Below are 24,902 nucleotides of genomic sequence, written 5' to 3'. Positions count from 1 at the left end.
TCATAGAAACTTCCAATAGTCAACACACATGGGTTCCATTAATTGATTTGACAATTCCTCTCAAAGCATACTATTTGACTGTCAATTCCCCCCCCCCCCCTCATTTTTTCTTCTTTTTCTTTTTGACAGATTACTAATCTGTGTCAATCTGTGCATCTCTCAAAGTTTCTTTTCAAGATATATTTATTCACAGTTGTATGTTAAATACATCCATGAACACATTTCATTGTATTACAAGTATAACATTAGATTGGCAACATTGTAATATGGGTCTTTTGATGTAAAACCATGTCATAGGTGAGAATAAAATCAAATAATTAGATCTAACAACTATTTACACATCTGATAAAAAAAAACATACATGCAGAATTCATGAATTATGACACAAGATCCTCTATCATTAAAACTTTCATGCAATGCAGCAACTAGAGCTAGGTGGTGATTAAACAACCCGTTAAAATAAAACTACCTTCAAACAAATCAATTTTCAATATGGCACAGTGATAAAATAAGAGGTTAAATGTCAGGTCAAATGTCATCTCATCAGTTATATCAATCTTATCTGGATGAAAAATGATACATATCAATTCATCAGCATTGTGATCAAAAAGTCACAACTATATATTCAACTAGAAATAGAATAGAAAGTAGGAGTAGGAGCAGGAATTTAGTATTAGCCAAGGATTACGACTACAGCTTTTGATCATTTGATAGTATACATGTACATTATACAGTCCACATTTGTGGCTGATTTTGTGAGAAAGCTTTGCACAATGTTATGTCGGGACAGTAAAATAAATGAAGCAATGGTGATTCAATTTCACTTAAAGTGATTTTACAGATGAACTCCCAAATCTACAGTCTACGTAATAAGTATGATGAAGTCATGCAACAACAAACATTACAAGAAAGCTAAGCTTTGAGTTATACAACAATGCCATATTTAGACATGCTTAAACTCAGTCAAGAGTTGTAATGTACAGCTCAATTTGCCTATCCAATGTTTTAACCATGGCACATTTCATCATATATTCAAGCTTTTTACAAGTGAGAGGCACTAACATTCATGTAACATCAAGCATGTGATAGGTCCTTTTCAAGAGTTATTATTTTGCATAATATGAATGTATTTCACACAGTCATCTGATATGGTTTGTCAGATCATTATATAATATTGGATGGCCTTGAGTGTAGTACAAGAATATTGCTCGAGCTATGACAATATTGGACAAGTCAAAGTCGAGTCTAATACTGTCTTTATTTAGCAAGAGCAATATATTCTTGTTTCATACAAAAACAAAGCCATACAATATTATAATTATTATCTATATTAGACTAGCGAAATAACAAAATTTGACTTACCTCGGTAAACATGGTTCTGTTTTCGTGTGATATCGCCATCAATATCAATATCAACAGTTGAAGTTCCTGGATGACCGAGCAATATGAAAACAATATTGGTCAGTCATCCGGTTACTGCGCTACAGATATTGAATACACTGATTTATTGTACCACTAGAAAGCCTTAGTTAGATAATAATATCATATGCCTTCTTAAAGTTTATATAACTATATATAAGCCTATACCGTTTTCCTCTTGAAGGTACATGTATTAAAGATGATTTCAACATCCCTTAAATACAGATGATAAGCCTCATGTAATTTTCCCTTTCATCACCATGATTCAGATGGTTATAAGAGCGGCATATCCAATTTATCTACCTCTTCTCAAAATACTATTTTGTTCCTATATTAATAGAAAATATTTCAGCATGCCTATATGCACAACTCCATCACAATGTTAAAAATGTACACCTTTCTTAATTTTCATCATATTTTCTCAAAGTTTCACTGATATGTTACTCCGAAATCTCAGCTTTTGGGTCATATTGCATAGGAAAAAAATGTACATCTGGACATCTTCTAGGCAAACATTTTTAAATACCATTGATGAAAAAAAAAAATTGTGGTAATTACTAAGTTGATAGTTATAATGAGTGATTTTTATTAGGGGATGGAATAGTAAAAAGAATTACGGTAGGTAAATGTCATACACGATGCAGAGATGCCTATAATGACCTATGCCAAACTTCTTTGATGTCATCTCGAAACTGATGAATCACGCCAAGTGACCATTGACAGATATATGTATGGCATTCATGATAGTGCTGAATGATTGCCCAAAACACATCTTTCATTAGTAATCCTTCTTTCGATAAGTAGGCTTAAAAATGTCAACATGCTCATTCATTCTCATACACAGCCTTGCCTTATCAAATACACCCTACAACCAACATTACATAAGAGTATATACTTCTCTTTCCATACAATATCAAGATTTCAAATATCTTAAGCTAGATGTAGTGCAGAAATGAAGTCATCTTGTAATCAGATTGATGAGTTTACACCTACATGTGTATATGTAATATGGCACTATATGAGATCATGATGCATGTGTGTATACATGCTGTTCGGTGAAAGAATCTTTGGTAAATGATTGCCAAGGGGGAAACACTGCTATGTCAAGAACTGCTCAATGCAGCAATCAAAGACTGTCTGGTTGCGATGCCAGAAGGTATGAATGACCCCAGCGATACCATAGGTGTGCAACCCCCCGCGAGCATCTAATGTCTTCAAGCCAAAGTAGTCTTTCAGGTACACCTGTGCAAGATGGAACAGAGGCAAGATATTACTGAAGAGTGCATGAATGTTGTTTATACCTCCATTGGACATTGTATTCTTTTTAAGAAGGCGGTTAAAACTATGTTATTGTCTAAGTATTGATCCTGTCGTGTGTAATTCTACTGCAGAAACCAATAAATCAAATCAAATCAAATCAAATCTATAAACTGATCAAATAAAAATAATAGTGCATCTCAGCATACTTCAAACTGCTGTTCAAACTCATGGGTTTGAAACATTATTCGCGTTTTACAGTATTTTTAGATACATATGTAATTCAACTAACGAGCCCAATCTTTTTTCTATTACAGTTGCAAAGTTACTAGAAGGTTTTAAGATATATTTACATTCATAAGAAAGATTAATTCTAAGTTGATAAGCATCAACACTTACATAGTAACTTTTGGGGGTTTGTTTTGTTACAGAGATTATATTATACTTGTTTATAAGGACAAGACAAGGCGATCCAGCTATCACCACTTCCCCCCTTCTTCCACATCCCCTTCCAACTCTTACCATTTCACCATAATTACTGAACAAATCCAAACTATCGAAAATAATATCGCTAGTGATATTTGTTTTTCTCGCAATGTATGGTCAGCAAGGGATCTAAGAGTTCACGACGTTTTGTGTGCCGCTGCAACACTTCGTCAGGTGATAAAATATGTTGTAAGCAAGCGTGTTTTATATTCTACGGGTGGACCGGCGGTCAAATAATTAGAACAATAATGGACAAGGCCTATTGGCCGAAGCACACAGGTGCTCAACCAATCAACGGGGCCGTTGGCTCATTACTTTATCCGCAATGAGTAATATATTTAGCATTAAATCAGAACTATTTTGTCCCATTTGAGTATACCTGAAGATTGTATTAAGCCGATATATCTTCTCAAGCTTGGATAAGACCAAATACCAAGGTAGTGGATGCTTTCAATTAATGGCAATCTATATTTAACATCATCATCACAATGAAAGGGAAGTATTGAGCAACTACATGTACATGGAGATCTAAAGTTATGAGATGTAGAATTCTTATCATCTTACCTCTTGGTCTTTCATTTCTGTGATGTTCAGGTTCTTGTCATATGTAGCAAAGTGACTGCAACAAAATAACAGTATGTACATGTAATATCAGAAATTACAATACTATTCAAAGCCTTGATATCGTAAGCTGGCTGGCAGAAGGGCGTTAGCGCAAAAGCGACTCCAAAACTGCTTTTCGAATTCTTCGCATTAAAAGATTTGTTTTATATTTAAACTGCTTTCTGTCCCGAAAAATTGATGTAAAACTTAAAAGACTTAAAAGAAATGTTATAGTAGAACACGGCCACAATATTTTGTTAGAAATAAGTCAGTTTTATAAAACTTTGAGGCGATTTAGTGCTAACGCCCTTCTGCTTTTAAACCCTTTTTACCTGAAGGTCGAGCTAATGCCCTTCTGCCAGCCAGGCGACGATATCATGTTTAAATCATATCTGAGCCTTCATAAGATCATTATCAATCTGTATGTAATTCAGGTACATAATACTCATCGAGCCAGGAAGGAAGTCTCTGACAAAATCACATGATATTACATTACCAAGGTGAATTGACTGGTCATGCTACATACATACATACATACATACATGTACATACATATTGGTATTTATTTAGCGCCTTTACATGAACATGCTCAAGGCGCTTTACATTTTAAAATACAAACAGAATAGTTATATACTCTCCAAGTGCATTACAAAGAAAACAAATGAGTTTTTAAATTTCTCTTAAATGATGCCACTGAGGTGCAAGAACGAATGCTTAAAGGGAGACTATTCCAAATAGTGGGACCAGAAAAAAATTATATTTTGTTGACCCTTCCTCGAATTGAAGCGGGGGATTTGCAGAAGAAGGGGTCTGACCTTGAACGTAATGGATATCTTGATTGCTGGATGGGACAAAACAGACTAGAAATATAGGATGGGATAAGGTTATACATGGATTTATAAACAAATAGTGAAACTTTATACATTATTCTCTTATGTACAGGTAACCAGTGTAGTTGTTTTAACAAGGGAGAAACATGATCATATTTTCTTGCATTTGAAATAATACGGGCTACACATCAGGTACACATGAATATCTATGTTTGTAAACATACCGGTAAGCTTTGAAAGAATGCTCATTTCTCTATTAAACTGATCATACTGGTGCACATCGAGAAACTATGAGAAGAATGTGTTCTTACTATTAGAATGAATGGTCTTCTCATCTTGGTTTATTAACACCCATATGATTGCTAAATGATATTTATTTCTTAGAGTGACTTACCTTGATTGCCAAGGGGTTATAACACCATCATCTGGACCACCTATCATCACAACATTCTTCAACCTCAAGAAGTTCTTACGCCATTCTGGAAGGTTCATTGAATACAAAATGAAAGCTTATTATTACAATCTAGAGTTCTATTAACTTGTGATACCATCTTACTTTTCTTTTATTCTTTTTTTTTTTTTTTTTGTTCTTACCTTGTTCGATTTCTTTTATTACATTTTTCTTGATTAATATTGATAAGACACAATTACCCCTGGAAACCAAATATTTTTACAAGCATTGCTTCTTTTTGGTTCCCCCATATTTCATGTTATGTTAATAACAAACAAATTGTTGATTATGTAATATTTTATTGTACTTTAGTCTCCAATTTATTCATTTAAAGGGAAAGTCCACCCCCAAAATAAGTTTGTTTCGATAGAGGCAGAATAATAAGAAAATCAGGTGGGTGAAAGTTTGAGCAAATTCTGAATGAAAATAAGAAAGTTATGAATTATTGAAGTTGTGATCAATCAAATACAAATTGGCAACTCTGTGACTTATTATACGAGCTCTCCTTCATTTGCTTTGTGCATAATATTCCATAAAATCATGTTTTCTTCGTTATTGATGACGGAATATATATTTGTTCCTTGCAGGGGGAGTATAGAAACATATTTGCAATTATTATATTTAGGGTGCATGTATGGTTGAAATTTTTCTTGAGGGAAAATGAAAATTTTAGATTTTTTTAGTACTGAGCAAATGGAAGTTGAGCTCGCATGATACGTCATAGAGTTGCCAATTTGTGTTTGATTGATCACAACTTCAAAAATCCTAACTTCCTTATTTTTAATCGGAATTTGCTCAAACTTTCACTGACTTGTTTCTCTCATTTTTCTACTCCTATTAAAACTAACTTAATTTCAGGGTGGACTTCCCCTTTAATTGTATTTTGTTTTTGAATGTATTGTTTGTTTTTATAATTACTTGCTCAAATTTATTTGAGAAATATGGAAATAAATTCAAATCAAATCAATCAAATCTTAAGTACTGGATGTACATCTTTAAAAGATATATTGTTCAACTTTGACATTGAAAAATCAATCAAATCTTAAGTACTGGATGTACATCTTTAAAAGATATATTGTTCAACTTTGACATTGAAAACTTGCTAACTTCTGTTCTCTTCATTGAAATTACATGTACTATCATTGTTTGAGAAGTTAGCGATTTCCTTGCCATAAAATGGGTAATTACAGTGTATACACAAGTGCACCTGCCAAAATTTACTATTCTTAGCTTTAAGCTGTGTAAATCTGAAATGAATTGAACAAAATATTTTTTAAAAACTTTTTTAGCTTTTTACATCATGAAGTTGCAAATGGAGCAGGATTTCTTATAGGGGAGCAAACATTTGATAATAAACATTTGAATAAGGACACAATACTCACGTTGACTCTCGCTATGAGCACTTTGATTATTGATTACTGCAAGGAAATCTGAGCTCCTTAAATACTCTGGTTGGTGGTATGGATCTGAAAAATAAACCCAAAAAGTACAAATAACCAAAAATGCCAGAGATAAAAATATCATTGGTCAAAAGTCAAAACGATGATATAGAGGGAACAATGTCTGAGAGAAAACTGGTAGAGATATGTCTAAAGATAAAGGACCTCATTTTCTTTGCTTGGCAATTAGGGCTATGTAAGGCTGTGATGTAATTACTGGAGTAAGGATAAAGATGTAATCAGCCATATGGCACAATGTGAGATGAAAGTTTGGTTTCCTTGACTCTACAAACTTCTAACCGCATATCGCTGCTTTGACATTTGAAATTGATGTATTGATGAAATCGTGTATTATTCTGTAACTTCAGTGGAATGCCTTTGTTCTCTTTTCCATTTGATTTCAGAGTAAAAGTATTGCTCCATTCATATACCACCCAACGAAAAACGATTCTTGATCATGGACAGCGGTCTGCTATGCGTGTGCGAAAGAGCAGCTCAAAATCGTTTTTATGTTCTTTTTGACAACTTGAGTTGTACATAAATCTGACAAAAATTTAGAGATTGTATAAACTATAAATGGGCTTTGTTCTAATATATGTAAGTGACAATATCCACATTCAAATTTAAAGATAACAGGAAAAGAATTCTTGAAACCTGTGGTTTAGTTTTACTCACCATTCCAATATTCACAGACAGAGATCAGTTGTCCTATAGCCCTGAGATCATAGCAAATCCTAGTATAGAGAAGATATGAAACCGAAAATGATTCAATGTTCTACTTCCTTGTTTTTCTCTTAATATTCCTATTAATCAGCCAATTTTATTATTCATCATGATTGTTGGTCTGTATGTAAAAATTAATTGAGGTAATGTACATGTACATGTATACTTTTCAGAAGACAGATACAAATAATAATAATAATACATTTATAGAGCGCAGAAACTATTCAACATAGTATATTCTACTGCGCTACAAACTAAAAAGTCTCTGAATATTTAAAGAAAGAACCACCTGTTTAAGAAATTAAGGATACTGTTGTTGATTTGTCATAGCTTGTTTCTATTCTACTTTCAAGAATAATTGAGAAATCTGTTGTTTTTTCGGCTCTGTGTTGATCCAGATAATTGTAGTCATATTCACTTGAGTAATATTTTTCGAGGAATTGGGTTGAATCAAACAGACTTTTGACAGCAACAGCTGCATCATCAGACTACACCGGTATCTCGCCTCTGATATGATCCATATAGCTTGTATCATCACTCCTCAATCTCTCTCTTGTTTTATTTCCTTTTTTTCCTGATATCATATTGCAATCTTTCTCTCCATTCTTTGTCTTTGCATAATGACCACTATTCATGTTCTCACTAGACCTATGGCATTGGTAGGTTCCTCTTTGCATACTGGTATCCAGTTGAGATAATTCCATTGAATTTGAATCACCCAGAAAAATCATTTGTGTAGCCTACAGCTAAAATGTATAAAAACCGACCTCAAAATACTTTACGTGGCTTTCTATGGGCTAACAGATAAGGAGTATGAAGAAAATAAAGAATAACATAAAACGGTGCACACTGAACTCAAGTCAGACTTGATTATGTGTAAGACTTATTTTCAGCGAGAATGTACATGTATCATGGGTGCATTCAAGATAGGGTGATAGGACCCTACTCACCTGTAGACCTCGGTGCGAGTACTTGGAAGTTCAGGAACATAACTTGTATCTACACATGAACAACATGAAAAGGTTAATAAATACATGAGGTGATTTAAAGTCACATGATGTACTAACTTACTTACCGAAGTAACTAAAATGAACTAAGCGAAATTGATAACATTACATCACATAACAATATTAATAATAATCATAATAATTATTTTGTTTACGCAGGGAAGTGTCATCAGCAGCAATGCTGTTCTTCCTGAGGGCACTGCAATTATTATTACCCCAAAGATTGCCAGGTATCCATTTACACCTGGGTGGAGAGTGGCAAATGTAGATCAAAGGATGTTAGTGCTGGGCTGAGATTCGAACCCCAACCCTAGAATTGAGAGTCAAGTGAATGAATTGCTATACCACGACACCTCCATCACTCTAGCAGTGAGAGTACTAGAGGGAAATTCAAAGGAATGTGATACATGTATTCACAAGAGGTATGTGCCCTTATGATTAGGGCTGTGTGCTTTAGTAGTCATGACAGTGAGCAGTAGTCAAGCAGTAAGACAGCGTATGTATATTCGGGGCACTCAAATTGTGAAAGGGACAACTTTAAATGAAAAGTAACAAGGGCTCTGGGCTAATTCAGCGATATATATACTAGTGACGTTTCAGACTCGGTGCAAAATTGAGAATGAGTAAACCAGGATAGTACATATTTGTGTAAAATTAGAATGTCTCATAAAAAGTCAAAAAACAATATCTCAAACAAATTTGATAGAAATGTATAGATTATAATTTATAGTACAAAGTTCATAATAAAAATTCTAATTAAATCACACATTTGTATCAGTAAGGTTATTTAGAGGTCCGATGTGAAGCTTTCACTTCACCCTGGCCCTAAGGTCTAATCACAGTATAATGAAGACTGTGCCCCACTGCAGAGCTAGCTTGACCCCGCCCCAGTGCAGAGCTAGCTTGACCCCGCCCCAGTGCAGAGCTAGCTTGACCCTGCCCCATTGCAGAGCTAGCTTGACCCCGCCCCAGTGCAGAGCTAGCTTGACCCTGCCCCAGTGCAGAGCTAGCTTGACCCCGCCCCAGTGCAGAGCTAGCTTGACCCCGCCCCAGTGCAGAGCTAGCTTGACCCTGCCCCAGTGCAGAGCTAGCTTGACCCCGCCCCAGTGCAGAGCTAGCTTGACCCCGCCCCAGTGCAGAGCTAGCTTGGCCCCGCCCCAGTGCAGAGCTAGCTTGACCCTGCCCCAGTGCAGAGCTAGCTTGACCCTGCCCCAGTGCAGAGCTAGCTTGACCCCACCCCAGTGCAGAGCTAGCTTGACCCCGCCTTAGTGCAGAGCTAGCTTGAACCCGCCCCAGTGCAGAGCTAGCTTGACCCCGCCCCAGTGCAGAGCTAGCTTGAGCCCGCCCCAGTGTAGAGCTAGCTTGGCCCCGCCCCAGTGCAGAGCTAGCTTGACCCCACCCTAGTGCAGAGCTAGCATGACCCCACCCAAGTGCAGAGCTAGCTTGACCCTTCCCCCTCCAGAGCTAGCTTGACCCCACCCCAGTGCAGAGCTAGCATGACCCCACCCAAGTGCAGAGCTAGCTTGACCCTTCCCCCTCCAGAGCTAGCTTGACCCCACCCCAGTGCAGAGCTAGCTTGACCCCACCCCAGTGCAGAGCTAGCATGACCCCACCCAAGTGCAGAGCTAGCTTGACCCTTCCCCACTCCAGAGCTAGCTTGACCCCACCCCAGTGCAGAGCATGACCCCCTATTTTGTATGACTAGTTGTGTGTGAACTGATGGGGGTGTTGCATCTAGCTCTTATTCCTTTAGATCAGCTAGAAAGTCTAAATCTTTTGAATGAATCAAACAAATTTGCCTGAAATGTAAAAATTATTTATGTTACCATAAGAATGGTATAGGTAGATTAACATCATGCCCATTTTTTAAACAGATATTCAGAAAAAATTGCTGAGAAATAGTGATATAGTGAATTATGATCTGAAATACATTGTATATGAATGACCTGTGAGAAAAGTATATTCTAAGAGCGGAAACTGGAAATTAACTTAGGTGCTAGCCTTTGAAGCTTATCTGCCGTAGTTTACAGGAGGGATTAGACCGCTCTGCAAGGTCACTGGACAGGTGGTTATCTCATCAACTCAGCTCTCAGTTAACATAAGAAAAAGAGGATCATGGGGGACCAATGGTCACCGATTAGGCATTGTTTGTTATATAGAGGGCGCAAGTAGCTACCAGTAGTGCAGTGGGCCTTTAACAGTGAAGAGCTGGGGTTGATGAAAGTTTGAGTGAATGTACATGTAGGTAAATGTACATGTACAATATGAATCGCATTTATGTATCAAAATGATAAGAATGAAGGAGCAAACAGACCAGGTCATGGATCTATTCAATTTCAAAAAATACAAATGAAGAAAACAAACAATAAATAGCGCATGTACCGGGATACAGAAAAACACATAATAGACAATACTGATATGAGACGAGTGTACTTACGTAAGTTAGGCATATATGGAACTAGAAGTACAGTATGGAAAGAGCATGTATGAATATTTATTCAGAAAATATGAAAAAGTTAAAAATCTTTGAGTATGCCTGTTTTTCAATATGAATGTGATTAAGATTGGATTTCAGTAATAGTTTGAAAAGTGGACACAGTTTAAAAAGCAGAGTATACAGTATGTATACAATGAGAATCAGCAAAATAAAGCAGATTTGCAGATAACAAAGTATGAGAAATGTAAATCTATGTATTTATCAATCAAATTACAAGAATGAAGGAGCAAACAGGTCAGGTCATGGATGCATTCCATTTCATGGACACCCTGATGAACCACGTACTGTACCACCTACAGTGTACCTGGGGCAAACATCATGTTTAATATGCAAATGTAGACATTGTTTTGTTTGTAGATTTAAACTAGATGGATCTTCGACCGCTCACAGTCGAAAATGATGCCTCCGCCATAGAGCGATTTTAGGAACCAAAACAGAATCAATTTTTTAAATTCAAGTTTGATTGTAATCTAATAACAGGTTCTCAGAATATCCTGATTACAAGATATTTTTCATATACGGTACATGCATGGATGACCCTTTGATCTTTGACCTCATGACCCTAAAATCTAATCACTTCATTGGCTCTGCAAGATACATACACGGTACATGTCCTGAGTTTGATAGTAATCCATCCATCGGTTCGAATGATAATGCGTTCACAAGCTTTTTTTGCATATATATTGAGCCCCATGACATTTGACCTTTGACCTCATGACCCCAAAATCTAATCAGTTCATTGGCTCAGCAAGATTTATACATGTCCTGAGTTTGATGGTAATCTGTCCATCGGTTCTTATGATAATTGGATCACAAGCTATGTTTGCATACGTACATAATGAGCCCTGTGACCCCCAAATCTAATCAGTTCATTGGCTCTGCAAGATAAATACAATGTACATTACCAAAGTTTGGAAGGAATCCATCAATCGGTTTTTGAGATCACGCGATCATGAACTATTTTTGCATGCATAATGAGCCCTACCATCAAGCAGGTTTTTTTTTCTATTACATCATTCTAACTGTAGTTTTCAAAATGTACAGCAAACTTTCAGAAGGCAATCAGATAAATCTCATAAAAGCCAACAAAAGAATATTTATGAGCTCTATTCAAACTTGAGTGGGATGATCTACCTATTTATAGCCTCATGGACCTGGCTAGATGGGTGCTCCAAGTCAATAAAATCTACCCTGAGTAATAAACCTTTGGAATACTAGGCAATCTACATACAGAGCTTGTACCTGTACAACAGGGTTCTTTTCTTTGTCTTCCTGTATTTATGTATTATGTTCAGTCTCCCATTCAAATCAGATAATATATTTTATATAAGTATTCATGTGCAGTGTATGTTATGTATGCCTGTTAAATGATCTTTCTTTACTGGATTAGGTTGAATAAAAGGCTGCACATTCATGTACATGTGTTAAGACACTCTGAAGAACATCCAATTAATGTGATTCTTTGGGGTAACTAATAATTAGGGAATCAAATATTGATACTTGCAAGCTTAATAAAGAAAAGACACACTTGTGTTCCTATTTTGTGTACATGCAGGGTAACTCTTACATAGGGGTGTCTGTATCTATTATGGGATGGACCAGGGCCCCGTCTTACAAAGAGTTGATATCAATCGCAACTATACACATAATAGATAGGAGACTGAAAACTTGCAATTGATTGGAGGACTTGCAATTGATTTGGATCAATCGCGACTCTTTGTAAGATGTGGCCCTGGTGTAGCCCAGCAATGAGGGAGCTAGGGGGAACCAACTGACTTTAGATCTCACCTCCAAATTGACCCATTTGTGGAGATGAAAGAAGGATCAAATTCTCCACATTATGGTTGTCCAATTTCTCAATGATAGCTCTACACATCAGACCACCTGGAAAAGTAAATAAAGCAGAAGGAGAAAAAGAAGAACAAGTAGATGAAGAAAAAAAGAACTAACACTTTAACCTGTTTAAAGATGATTAATGTTATTCCTAATACCATGGCAAATCCACTTTTCCTATTCATTCCTTCATTTATTATCAATTCCAATTAAAAAATCTATAGCACAAGAATGCAAATAACAGTATAATCAGTTTCAATTCATTGCATAATTCACATACGGTAGTATTCACATAATTCATGGGTCGGTGGAATTGTGTGCACGCGGTACCTTCAAATTTGGTCCAAAACCATACAAAAGTACCTTGTGCACACAATTCCTACTGACGCACTCAAACTTATGAATCATACATTTACATGGCACCATTTCTCCATATACATGTATACAGGTATTTTGCATACACCCCTGTATATTATATAACAGATGTACTGAGACGATACTTTGTTCACTAAATATTGCACGAGTCACACTGGATGGGTTAAAAGTGTTAGTACATGTATGAATGTTTGATAGTCATGGTGTTAGTTTAATACCAGAGGAGGTAAATGGTTTGCTAGTTATATTACATATTTTGATACTGCAGGATGGTTGCTATTCATATCCATGGCAAATAAGCCAAATGGAGAAAAAAAGACTATCAGATAAGAACTTTTCATTGAAAGTAATTTAAATGACTAACTGACCACTTTCCTGATCATGATTACTTCACTGACATTAATACACTGTAATCTATTAGTCTATTAATCTATTAGTTAATCATGATGGGTGGGCCTGGATCATTATTCCGATGTCACCATTAAGAGGTAATTAATATACAGCTCCTACTTTCACTTTAGTTTCCTCCTGTTATCATTCTCCTACTCCAATCAAAACTGATAGTAAATTACAAGTCTTTTAATAAACGATAGACAGAGTAAATCTGCATGTAATGCATCACGTGTAAGATAATTGCACAGATGAGGAATTAATTAGACTAGAATTAATTTCAGTAAACACCTTTGTGCCTACATTTTACTGTTTATGTGAAAATTGAAAGTGAAACCGATCTAGAGAGCCATCCTCACATCAATTAATAAAAATGATGTCTCTTTATAATCAAAACCTAGTTTGGTGCCTGATAAATACATGTATCTTCATCAACTTTAAGAGCTCTAATAGAGTTGATTGAAACTGAAAGTGATTGCTCAGTGGTAGAGCAGTGGTCTCGTGACCAGAAGGTCAGAGGTTTGAAACCAAGATTTTGTTTTACTGTACCTTGTGAGTAGCAGACCATATTCACACCATCAGGGGATTCATTGATCACATCTTGAATAGCCTTTTTGTATGCTGGGACCTGATCCCATAGGTGTTCTAGACTCCTTTTGTAACTGTAGGCATTTGGGATTGTGATGTTTGTACCAGGATGTGCCTGATGAAGGTAGAATAAAGGAATTAATATAACCTTGTACAATAGTTCTCAGTACTTCATATATCATATAATTGAATAATGGACTTTTGGCATTGTCACATGTGAATAGAGTTATCAGCTTTCAAATGACATCAAACCTATATACGGTAGGCTAAGATAAATATGCTGTAACAAGAGTTCACATTATTGTCAAGCAAGCAAGCACAAGACTATACACATGCTCCAAATTTTTTTGAACAGATTAAAACTTCCAGCAAATGATCTATCATGTCTCTACTGTTCCTAACTTTGCCCTGTGGTAGAATATTGTGTTCCAGTTTGGCACGCTGGGATAAATGAAAACCAAAGTAATCAGATTTAAAAGAATTTTTAAAAAACGAGCATGCTGCCTTGTGCTTGGACTCACTGCACTACTGTACTTAGCAACATGCTCTCAAAGAATTGGAACTGCCTACTCTCAATGAAAGACAAGAGAGACTAGCATTGAGTCTGGGCAAAAAATTGACCATCCCATCATCAAACTTTCACCACTGGCTTCCTCCCATGCGATCAACTTTACATTGTTGATCACTGCGAAATGGCCAACCTAATCTGAAGTCTTTTGCAAAATGGAGCCCTACCTCATCAGGCTCTTGAATGCAAATTTAAAATAAAGGGAGGGGGGGGGGGTCGGGCCCATAAATTGGTTGTGCAATATCCCATTGTCCTCAGTTTAATGTCTTTATCACATCATTTTGTCAATCATTTAGGGCTAAATTAATCATTATACAATATGTACAATTTGTCACGCCATTCCAGCCTCGCAAAATAATTAGATACAATTTTTTATTGACCACTTTGATGGTTTGTAATTATGCAATATTTTTACTCTTAACTTTACTGTTCATTAGAATTGTATTCTCTTTTGAATTTTGAATTAAACCAAATATCTATTGATACATAAGCCAACAACAAACATGCTAGAGAGAGAGAGATGGAGAGTGAGAGAGAGAGGGGGAGAGGGGGAGAGAGAGAGAGGGGGAGAGGGGGAGAGAGAGAGAGAGGAAGAGAGAGAGAGGGAGAGAGAGAGGGAGAGGGAGAGAGAGAGAGAGAGAGAGAGAGAGAGAGAGAGGGAGAGGGAGAGGGAGAGAGAGAGGGAGAGAGAGGGAGAGAGAGAGAGAGAGAAGGGGACAGAGAGAGGGAAGATGAGGATGGAAAGAATGGTGGGAACAATGGACATAATTTATAATCAAAAGTGCAATTACTTCTCTGTTTTATGACTTTAATATATTTGTTCTGTTTTTGTGTTTCTTAAAGTATTTTAACCATAGTGGTCTTCATGTATGTACTCTGAGTATCATCTGGCATATGCACACTTTTACAAATTTAATATTGTATTTTATGTTTTATTAAAACTTGACTTAGGGTGCTAATCATATTTTGTTTTATACCATGAATAAATAAATAAAAAATTAAAAATATATCATCAGTTATAAATAAGCTTGAAAAGGGAGTCATCCAGTGTGCACAAGAATACAACTTTATGAAAGTGGTGATTCAATGTAGTGTAAAATGCGCAGACAGTGTCTATAAATGCGGAACATGCTGGCTTTAAAGAGAAGTTTGAGTTCTGGGAAGAGGTGAAAAATAATTTGTGAGCATTACTCATTCTTATTTTGCAAGTGTGGAAGAACATCAGTTAAGACATGTTCCCTGAAAAGCATGGCTCTTCAAATGCCTTCATATTCTAAATATGCATGTAACATCGTAAAAATCGGGGGCCGGCTTTTTACGCCACGTGTTCGTGTAGTCCCATATACATCTTTCTGTGTAAGTGTTTGTAACTTTACCAAGACTTGGCCAAATTTCTTATCATTTTGATGATTCCAGAACCTTGCAATACACACAAATTCTTATATGCTAGATGATCAACCTTTTCTGGTCGGTTCCACACCGTTTCTTTCACAATGCAATCGCATGACCAGAACTCAACTTCATCTTTAAGCTTGAGGTAGCTTGTCAACTGTCTTTGGAAAAATAAATATAATTCTGTGGACCCACTTTTGCAAATCAGCATCCTAATTGTAAAGGCAGATCAGGAATAGACTTTTTTTTTCAAAGGGCAATAGGCCTGTTTACTAATGATATGCGAGTGACGTCATAATCCCTCGCACCCTAGCGATTGTTACTACGTAGGGCAAGCTTTGCGTGGTGCGGCACGGTCGCCACATTGTTTTTCCATGCCCGCTACGCTATACACATACAAAGCCATTGCTAGCGACCGCGACGTTTTTTCACCCTAATTTCTACAATGGCATCGCCTTCGACATCGAGTTGTAGTTCCAGCAAGCCGTTTTCGCAGTGGACAGTGAAGGAGCTCACCGATTATTTAAGAAAGAGAGGAGTTACGACATCAGGGTACAACAAACAGAAACTAGTTCAACTTGCGACTGCTGTGGCCGATATCGCTTTGCCCCAAGACCCGGACCTTGCGAGCTTCGACTCCGCACGGTCGCTGCGGGAGAAGTTGGAGCGTGCGGGGTGCTCGTTCGACGACCCAATGAAAATCACCGGCTACACCGAGAACTTTGAAAGTATACCAGATTTCGGATTATACGACATTTTCAACTACCTTTCTTCCACAATTCTTAATCCATATTTTACACTTCTCCAGGTTCGTCTTTGGTTTGGGGAACGGGATGAAAAACACACCATTATTTCATATGGGGTCTGTCTGCGTACCGTGAATCGCTGTTACACGTGCCGTAACAGCAATGCTTACCTCCCATTTTTGCGATATTTCGTCGGATTTCGGAAAATAAAATCGAAGATTTGTCATGTACAACTGAGAAAAACTATATTTATTTTAATTATATACCCTAAGGTTGGAAAACAAACAGTTTTAAACGAAGTTTATTAGGACGATGATCAGCCTTTTTTTCCTCGCATTCCCCACATCGCCGTATACAAAGTGTGTGTAGCAGGGCCGTAGCAGACACTGCGCTCGGTTTGTTTGCCAGAGCTTACAACCGTGTGCAAATTTAAAGGTCCGTGAATACATTAGTAAACAGGCCTATTAAATAAAAGACATAAACTATGCTAGCACCACAGTGGCTTCTGTAAAACTAAGACTGAAAAGAAAGGCAACAAACTCCCACGCAATACTATTCAGTTGGCAACTTTTCATAAGCCTTTTTTTTTTACAATGCACAAATTTGTACATCATGATCCTAAAGTCAGCATCGAATTCGGACAAATTTGTGTAGCTAAATTTTTACATTCATCACAAGAATTTGATGTTTCTCAGTTTATCGGAGCTGATAAAATGCAGTCGGTCATTTTTGCATGTGCGCAAATTACACTCAATCAAAGTCAAACTAAAAAAAATTACAGTTTTAATTTCTCCTAGACTCTGGGTCTAGAGATATAGACTAGAGTTAAGTACCCGGTAATCGGTCAGCTCCGGTTTTCGGCCAATTGGTTGGATACATGGTAAAATCACTTTAAAATACATCGCATAATAGCATAACACATATCCCACACATACCATACCATGCCAGTGTCACTGAAGAACCACATTTGCAATGAAAAATATATCCTAAAATATCACATTTTAGCGATGTTATCGGCGGTCCCGCTACCCAAATCTGAAAAATCGAGTTTCTTACGTGTGTATGTAAGAAATATGGGTACCATAAAATGAGCTTTATTTCAAGTATTTTTCAGATATAGAGCCCGATTTTGTGCTGGTCGCAAGCTCAAAAGTATCTCATTGCATGTATTAAATCAATGCAGCCGCACACCGCGACGCACACACGATATGTCTGTCTAATTCAGATTCCAAGGGGCCGTTTCTCGAAACCAACTCCATGACAGTCATATCTTTATCGGCGACCTACGGAGATGTCATGAAGTGGATAAACCGTTTCACAAAGCCATGACAGACATGATATCGATATATCGCGATACTAGCAGCTCAGGAGATCCAAGCAAGAGCGGAGAAGAGCTGAAAGGGCAGTTTACAAATCTGGCCTTCAAATTCACAAGGACATTTACAAGGAGAAGTGCAAGTCCTATTTATTTCTTCTTCGTCAGACAAAAGAGGACTACTTTCTCAAGAAAATCGATCATCGTGATCAACGAGGCTTGTATCGAATGGTTCGGACTCTCTCATCACCACATGCTTCTAGCCAAATACTGCCATGCCATGACTCTCCTGGCCAGCTTGCAGAGTCGTTCTGCAGTTTCTTCGATGAAAAAGTCAAGCGTATACGGCAGGAGCTACAGATGCATCCATCTCTTAGGACCTGTCAGTTCCAGTCAAAGATCGGTGCTCCTCGTATCTGACTGAGTTCCACACAGTGTCTGAGGATGAATTAGTCAACATCGTCAAGGGAACATCCAATTCTTACTGTGATTTGGACCCGATACCTACGTCTCTACTTAAGAAGGTGATATCTTGTCTGGCCCCAGTTCTTGTCAAAATAGTGAATACCAGCTTACAGAAAGGAGAGGTGCCTGCATGCATGAAACATGCAATTGTCCAACCTAGACTTAAGAAAGATGGTCTTCCTCATGATGATGTATCGAGCTATCGGCCTATAGCGAATCTCAGTTTTGTTGGAAAGCTGGTAGAAAGGGTCGTCGCCAGGCAGATCAGGGAATACCTAGCTGATCATGATCTCCTTCCTAGCGCCCAGTCGGCATATCGCGAACACTTTAGTGTTGAGACAGCGCTTCTCAGGGTCCAAAATGACCTCCTGATGGCTCTAGATGCTCGGCAGGATGCGGTACTGGTGCTGCTAGATTTTAGTGCAGCATTTGATACGATTGACCATGATCTGCTGCTTGAAAGAATGGAATCCTACTTTGGAATCAGGGGAAGGGCTCTTCGATGGTTTTCCTCATACCTGGAAAACAGAACGCATGTTGTTATGATAAAAAATGCCTCTTCGCAGACCTACCATGATAAGCATGGGGTTCCACAAGGATCCGTCATCGGGCCCCTTGCCTTCACAATGTACACAGCGCCAATGGAAGACATCATAACATCTCATGGTGTAAATGTAATGCTTTATGCGGATGACACGCAAATGTATATCGTGTTCAAGCCTAGTGAACGTGAAGAATCGTTAGAGAAGCTGAAAGCCTGCATAACTGATGTGAAGATTTGGGCAATGAAAAACAAATTGTCTTTGAATGATTCCAAAACTGAAGTTATCCATTTCACATCCAAGTTTCGTCGAGATCCTACCCTATCTAGTGTATATGTCGGTGACTGCCACATTAATCCTGTTCCTTGTGCCAGAAATTTGGGGGTTGTCTTTGACCAGCACATCACCTTGAAAGAACATATAAAAACTGTTTGCAAATCAGCAATGGCAGGAATCAGGTGCATAAGTAAAATCAGATGTTTCCTCTCGAAGCAAGGTGCACTCACTCTGGTGCATGCATTTGTAACAAGCAGATTAGACTCCTGTAACAGCTTGTTGTTTGGACTTCCCGCAATTGACATTTACCGGATCCAGATGATACAGAACATTGCAGCGAGACTGGTCACTCGCACTCCATACCAACAAAGTATAACTAGTACTCTGAAGAAACTACACTGGCTTCCTGTAGATAAGCGCATCATATTCAAACTCTTATTAATTACATTTAAAGCACAACATAGTTCTTCTCCTTCATACCTGACTGATTTGCTCAAACAATACCACCCACCCCGAACCCTCCGTTCAAGCAATCAAGCATTACTTTGTGTACCAAAAACCAATACTATATTCTATGGGGGCAGATCATTTGCAGTTGCTGGACCAAACCTTTGGAACAATCTCCCCAAATTCATACGACAGGTGAGGCACCCACTGCTGCAACATTCAAATCTTCACTAAAAACGCACCTCTTTGGCCTTAATTAATTAGTTTAAACTATCCTGACTTACGTTCTTTGTTTTTGACCATGTTAGCTATCTCTTTATTATGTTATTTACTATGTTAAGTTAGTCATTTTAGTAGTATAAGATTTGTATATTTCTCTGTGTTGATTCATTTTATGTGATTATAATTATGCTTGTACAGCGCAAAGAGAAACTTATGTTTATTTTGCGCTATATAAATATTGTATTATTATTATAAGAACATAGTCTTTGTCACGATCCATTTGATTTATCAAGAATAACCCAAAACAAGTTTTGGGGCTAAAATTGTTCAAAAAGAAATATATACATATAAATTCTCCTAAAATAAATAATAAATAGTGTCATTATCATATTTACATCATCAAACGATTTGCATATTTCTGTAAAGATTCTTAAATTGAAGAAAAACTGGTGAGTGTTTTTTTTCGACAGTCGAATCAAAAGTTAGTTGAAGGATACCGTAATGTGATAGTTTATCAATACGTACTTTTTTTTTTATTGTGACGAGGAATTTTAGGCAAAATGTCTTTTCTCAGCCAGTTTTTATTCTAGAGTCTCATAAATACTCGTTATATAATTGATTTGATATTGAAAATATAATTTGGAAGAAGTAATTAGAGAGGAAATAATAATGCACATACGCCCCAAAGGTATGACGGTATCCTAAGGAAAGACTATGGATCGACTATGGAAAACGGTGTGTAACATTCTTACCTCTCTTATTTATATGTTATAGTTTAATGATTTGTGATTTAATGTTTATATTCAGCTTTTTAAAGTTTCTGTATAATTTGTATTCTCACTTTTGTACATTTGCATTTCGCATCCCAGAGAATTACGTACCGAACTCGTTTATATTTTTCTCAAAATGATAGTGAAACTAATCGTCCATTTCGCGGCCCATGGAATGGCAACAAACTGACTTGTGGTGGCGCTTTAGAGCAATTAAAAAGATATGACAGGTTCGGAGCAGTGACAACTCGCTTGTCGCGGAAGTTGTCGCTCATCTTGGCAAAGACGGCTTCGTGAAACACTTAGCTGACAAGTTGCGTGACAGTGGCGAGATGTCGTTGATCTTGTAGTTATGACGGTTTCGAGAAACGGCCCCCAACTTCCGATCACCGCTGTGCCTGTATTCGGCCAGGCGAGCACCCGGGAGCTCCGGCGTGGGATACCTGCTCCGCCCGCTTGTGCTATACATCAGCGCAGAAACGCACGGCGCGCGCGAGCGCTTCCTATTGACTTTGTACATGCGGCCGTAAACTGAAACGCTCGGCCGATAACCGGCTCCAAAACAGTGAAAATTGAAATGAATATTGTCATGGCAATTCGTGATTTTTTTTTGGGATTCTTTTATTGTTTAAATAATAATAATATTTGCTTCATGATTTAAACAAGAAATGATAATAAATAGGAAGTAAAGAGTCCAATAAATAGGATTTTGTCTTAAGTGGCCGAAAACCGGGTACTTTACTCTAGACTCTAGATCTAGATCTAGAAAATCTAGATCGAGATCTACGGAAGTACAAATTACGCACCTTTATGATCATATCATGCATGAAGTGCATTTCTGGTGCTCCGTCCAGCATCCCATGGATGATAATAACCGGCTTATAGCCATTGGTAGCAACCAGCAGGGTCGTCGTGAAGAGAAGAAAAATACAATGAGATATCGAAGTCTCCATGTCAGGATGTCGCTTGTACTTGTCGCGGCCGCGGCACCGGATCAGATCACAACGCCGGTGAGCGGTGGACTGCGCTCCCGGACTTGGAGGTTGAGTGGAGGCTACGCTAGTGCTAGCAGGCAGCAGAAACAACGCGACGAGGTCTGGGATCGCGTTAACTGAGAAATGGTACAATATCGTAGAGTTTTTATGAGTCTGTAAGGTGTAATAATAAGCTCTGTAGTATCGTAGATATGATCAATTACAAGAAGAAAAGATCATGATATTCAGCAGCCTCAAGTACAACTAGTACTAGTACTAGCCGTCAGCAATCACAACCTGCATAATTTTCTCGATCTCGATCTCATAATAAACCTCTAGCAGTGACGTCATGTATTTGTAAACCGCACGTGATAATCGAACCAACGCCAACGACCAATCAAAACACGCCAAACAATTCACGCCCATTTGACTGGGATCTTCCCAGGGTGGGGTCATAAAAATCAAAATTCGCAATACTAGTTGGGATGGGCGGCGGAGTGTCTTACAAAGTGTGTGTGTGGGGGAGGGGGGCACCAAAAAGGGCATGTTGTGGAAAATAGGGGCACTTACAAGGGGAAACTTTAAAGCGAAAATATACCGGTACCGTTTTTTAGAATTGGTATATTAATTATTATACCCTACATTATGTCCCTTTCGCAGCATAGGCCTACATCAAATTTTAGAACTTTGCATGATGAATATGTCATGTATCTTTGTCCTATCTGTGAAATTTAAACAGCAGTAGGCCTACTATCCTAGTATTCAAAATTATTCAAGGAAACTTGTTTACCTTCTAAACCCTACCGTCAGACACTATTGAGTGACTGCACTGACATCTTTTTTTTCTTTGGTATATAACATAAAATGAGCTGGAACAAGTGTAGGCCTATACATGAGGATTGTCTATAACCCACTTCTTAATGGCCAAAATTTAACTGATTGAATCTTTGTGCAGCACAAAACGTACAACCATTCTGTAAAAGGGTCTGAAAATCAGACTATTACTTAGGTGATTGCAATCGATTAAGTCGATTCGACAATTACTATAATGGTCGTTATTTTCCCACTAAATAAGGCAATTTTTTAAGCCCTTTCGTTTTGAGGGAAGTTCTAAATTAGTATTGTCTTTTAAATGTCATTGGAATTTAACCTTTTTATTTTTCGGGCCTGCAAATGGGACATGGTACCTTTAAGGGAAGATTTCAATATGTTTCTCTCTTTACATGGCCCAATAAGATGTGTAATGGTCTGGATATTCATTTGAGCAAGCGACACATGAGAATGGAAACGGGCACCAATCAGGTTTAATAGGGGGATTTATCAGAACTGAAAAGAGGCATTGATGAAAAAGGGAAGGGGTTCCTATAAAAAAGAAGGAAGGCAAAGGGTACTTATTAGAAAAGAAAAGGTGGTACACATCAAAATAAATGGGGCACTTATCACAGGTAAAAGAGGCATTTCTGAGAAGGGAAAGGGCTATTATGAAAAGAAAAAGGAGCACTTATCAGAAGGAAAAATGGCATTTATTAAAAAGGAAAAGGGGGCACCTATCAGATTTTGATAAGGGCATTTATCATGAGTGAAAAGGGGCATTTATGAGAAGGGTAAATTAAGGGCTTCTATCCCTCCAAAAATTGGAGGCACTTATTAGAAATGAAAAGGGGGTATGTGTCAAAATAAAAGGGCACTTATTAGAAGGGAAAGGGCACTTCGTAAAAAGGAAAAGGGACACTTATCAGGTAAAAGGAGTACCTCTCAGATTTGAATAGGAGGCGTAATTAGAAGAGTAAAGGCGGCACTTAGGCCTATCAGAGATCGTAAGGAGCACTTATCTAAAGTAAAAAGGGGCACTTTGGGGGTATTTGAAATTTGTAAGGGGGCACTGTGCTCCTGCCCTATTCCATTTTTTCCATGTTCATTTTGTGTGTACGTGTGCAGGAGCAGCTGGGGGGGGGGGGGGTGCTAGCTTGTTAGCACTCTTTGATACATGTGCCCCCCCCCCCCCCCAACTGCCTTGGTTAGAGTGGATACGTCAACTTACAATTTTTATTTTTTAATTATACAAATAAAATCAATAAAATAATAATCTAGATGCATTAGTGAGAGCATTCTTCTACATGTATCTTGGGAAAAATCAAGCCCTGAATTTGTCATGGAAATCCATCAATTATTTGTCATCTACATTATAATCACATGACACATTATGACAAATGAAGGCTCAGGTTACTTTATACAATCATCTCCTCTCTACTCTTAATTCATACTCTCTATCACTATCTCAATGATACAATTTACACTTAACACATAGGAGCATTAGGGATAGAATTGTAATCGGGAAAAAGGCTATGGTTATGGCATTGGTAAAGTATTTGGTTCTGGACGTTATGAAGTCATTTGTGTAGGATGATTACAGAGCAGTGGGCACCAGGTTACGTGTCATACAAACCTCTCACTTGCTCCCTGGAATTGCTCTGTGTCTCATTCAGACGTGACATGGTAAATCATTGCATTTAAAAAAAATGATGATATAAGTGTAATACCTTCATTTTTTAAATTTTAAACCTGGTGCAGTTTACCAGTTCACATGTGACCAAGCCTTTATGCCCGCCCATCATATTACACACCGATTAGACCAATACTAGACTGACTTGAGACTGATCATACCCCTGATGGCCAAACATCTGTCAGGTTGGAGTCAGTTTAGAGTCAGGTTGGCGGAATGACGGCGGTATCATATCTTACTTCTCTTTCTCTTCTCTTCCCCCTTTCTCTCTGACTCTCTATTTTCACTCTTTTCACCTCAACTCATTTACATAACACAGCACAAACGTTTGAAACATTCAAGAATGAGCATAGATCCAAGCAGTTTAAAACAGACCATTATTATTTCTCCCATAACATAAGATTTGGGGCGGTATTTAGAGATTAATTTCAATTCTAAGACTGAAAAAAAGAAAGATTGAAGAAAAAAAAAAATTAAACCAGTGGAGAAAATACCCTTAAAAATCTTTTAAATATGTACTCTGAGAATAACTCATCATCAGATGACTATATTTGAGACAATCTGTGATGGGACAATGAACAAGGAATCACTCTCTGCCAGCCTTGATTGTTTCAGAGGTTTCAGCACACCAGTATTCATCATTGCAAATATATTCGTCAGAAAATATGATTGACTAAAATGCAACAATCCTACAAGAAAGTTGCTTAAGAAATATCACCAATGTTTATGGTTGTTTAAACTGCATTACTAGTTGCATACTTTATTATACTAAATTTGTACAGTG

General features: G+C 37.6%; 1 protein-coding gene across 2 annotated transcripts; it reads right to left on the bottom strand.

Moving 5' to 3' along the window:
* Positions 1 to 1,824: 1,824 nt before the first annotated feature.
* LOC586868 (lysosomal thioesterase PPT2-A) lies at positions 1,825 to 21,914 on the bottom strand. 2 transcript variants are annotated; one of them, XM_030997353.1, is made up of 10 exons: positions 21,448 to 21,914; positions 13,860 to 14,013; positions 12,501 to 12,596; positions 10,653 to 10,673; positions 8,159 to 8,207; positions 7,161 to 7,219; positions 6,429 to 6,512; positions 4,990 to 5,074; positions 3,727 to 3,781; positions 1,825 to 2,661 (listed from the first exon to the last, which is right to left on the bottom strand). In XM_030997353.1, exons 1-10 carry the CDS (start codon positions 21,592 to 21,594, stop codon positions 2,518 to 2,520), a joined length of 894 nt encoding a protein of 297 aa, XP_030853213.1. In that variant the 5' UTR covers positions 21,595 to 21,914; the 3' UTR covers positions 1,825 to 2,517. The 2 variants fall into 2 exon arrangements, with proteins under 2 accessions (XP_030853213.1, XP_030853214.1); XM_030997354.1 differs by lacking the exon at positions 10,653 to 10,673.
* Positions 21,915 to 24,902: the final 2,988 nt, after the last annotated feature.

The sequence above is a fragment of the Strongylocentrotus purpuratus genome, unplaced genomic scaffold (assembly GCF_000002235.5).
Source record: "Strongylocentrotus purpuratus isolate Spur 01 unplaced genomic scaffold, Spur_5.0 spur5_scaffold_4, whole genome shotgun sequence".
Taxonomy (NCBI): domain Eukaryota; kingdom Metazoa; phylum Echinodermata; class Echinoidea; order Camarodonta; family Strongylocentrotidae; genus Strongylocentrotus; species Strongylocentrotus purpuratus.
This window is presented reverse-complemented; position numbering and strand designations above follow the sequence as displayed.

What these genes read in the sequence shown, in the direction of transcription:
- LOC586868 (XM_030997353.1), bottom strand. Translation starts at nt 21,594, where the DNA reads ATGGAGACTTCGATATCTCATTGTATTTTTCTTCTCTTCACGACGACC. An exon ending in ACTCGCACCGAGGTCTACAG is followed by an intron (nt 7,220 to 8,158) that starts GTGAGTAGGGTC and finishes TCTCTATACTAG; the next exon opens with GATTTGCTATGATCTCAGGG. An exon ending in TGCTCATAGCGAGAGTCAAC is followed by an intron (nt 5,075 to 6,428) that starts GTGAGTATTGTG and finishes TGAACCTTCCAG; the next exon opens with AATGGCGTAAGAACTTCTTG.